The sequence below is a fragment of the Monoraphidium neglectum genome (genome assembly GCF_000611645.1).
Source record: "Monoraphidium neglectum strain SAG 48.87 unplaced genomic scaffold scaffold05473, whole genome shotgun sequence".
NCBI lineage: Eukaryota > Viridiplantae > Chlorophyta > Chlorophyceae > Sphaeropleales > Selenastraceae > Monoraphidium > Monoraphidium neglectum.
The window spans coordinates 1-1,211 of NW_014008157.1; the positions used below are offsets into that span (position 1 = coordinate 1).

Below are 1,211 nucleotides of genomic sequence, written 5' to 3' on the forward strand. Positions count from 1 at the left end.
AGCTTGTACCGCCCCGTGGAGCGGGGCCAGCGGGTGTTCAACCCCCTGAAGGTGCCCGCTAAGCTGCAGGCCGCGCTCCCCTTCAAGACCAAGCCCAAGACGGTGGGGACCTGCGGCGGGCTTGTGCATGTGTTTGTTGTTTGGTTCACGTGCGCCAACTGTGTGGGAGTCTGTGTGCAGTCGCAACTGCTGATGTGGCGGCCCGTGTCAACTGCTGCTGCCAGCCCCACCTTGCTTCAGCGGTGCTACCTGCACCATGATTACCCTGGCATGCCGAGTCGATTGCCACTCGGAGCAGGTGCACGTTCCTGTACCCCGGAACCACCCCCAAGCACCACCCAACCTACTGCCCACGACGCCCCCCATCCGACCGCAACAGGAGGCGCCCCGCAAGCGCAAGTCGCTGGAGCAGCGCCGCGCGGTGGTCTTGGAGAAGCCGGAGAAGCGCGCCGCCGCCCTGCTGCAGCAGCTCAACGCGATTCGCAACGACAAGGCCGAGAAGCGGCGCGAGCAGGCCGCGCGCAAGCGGGTCGTGCGGGACAAGGCGCAGGCGAAGGAGAACGAGTGGCGGGACAAGTGGGTGGGGCCGGGCGGCCGGGGTGGTTGCTCGGCGCTCATCGAGACCGGGTGGTGGGGAGGATGCATCTGTGCTGGGGGCTTGAGGATTGGATGGCTTTGGCGTTTACTCAGGGCTTTGCAAACAGCATAGGTCTCAGCTCCATCAGTTGAAAATTGTCGGAGGATGCGCGGTCAGCGCTCGCGCTCATACGCGCACCAGTATGCGCACATGTCTGCTCACAGTTCATGAAACCACTCTGGGCACGTTGGCGAACTCCAAGGGCACCCCCCCCCAAACACCCCCACCGCCGCTGCAGGCTGAAGAAGGAGCGGCTCAAGGAGCAGTACAGGGAGCAGGGCAAGGCGGCCAAGAGGGCGGCAATGGCGGCAGAGGGAGGGCCGTCGGCCAAGAGGCGGCGCAAGTGATGGTGCCGGCCGCGGTCCGCCCACGCAGCGCGGGCGACGGCTCCTGCGTGCTGGTGTGTTGCTTTCATGTGGTTGACTGTTCAGATTCCGCTTACCCTCTGGTCATTACGACTTCTCAGTTGTGCTTTTGGTGTTCGCAATTGTAATTGCCAACCGCTGACCAAAGCAGCCCGGGCCTGGAACTCCTGCAGTAACAGACTCGTCAGTCAGTTGGAGTGACACGGGGT

At 63.9% G+C, this 1,211-nt stretch overlaps 1 protein-coding gene across 1 annotated transcript; it reads left to right on the forward strand.

The window, feature by feature from the left end:
- Positions 1 to 256: 256 nt before the first annotated feature.
- MNEG_15596 (hypothetical protein) lies at positions 257 to 984 on the forward strand (the record flags this gene model as incomplete). The annotated part of the gene is made up of 3 exons (XM_014035933.1): positions 257 to 298; positions 380 to 576; positions 876 to 984. 3 exons carry the CDS (start codon positions 257 to 259, stop codon positions 982 to 984), a joined length of 348 nt encoding a protein of 115 aa, XP_013891387.1.
- Between the last annotated feature and the right edge of the window lie 227 nt (positions 985 to 1,211).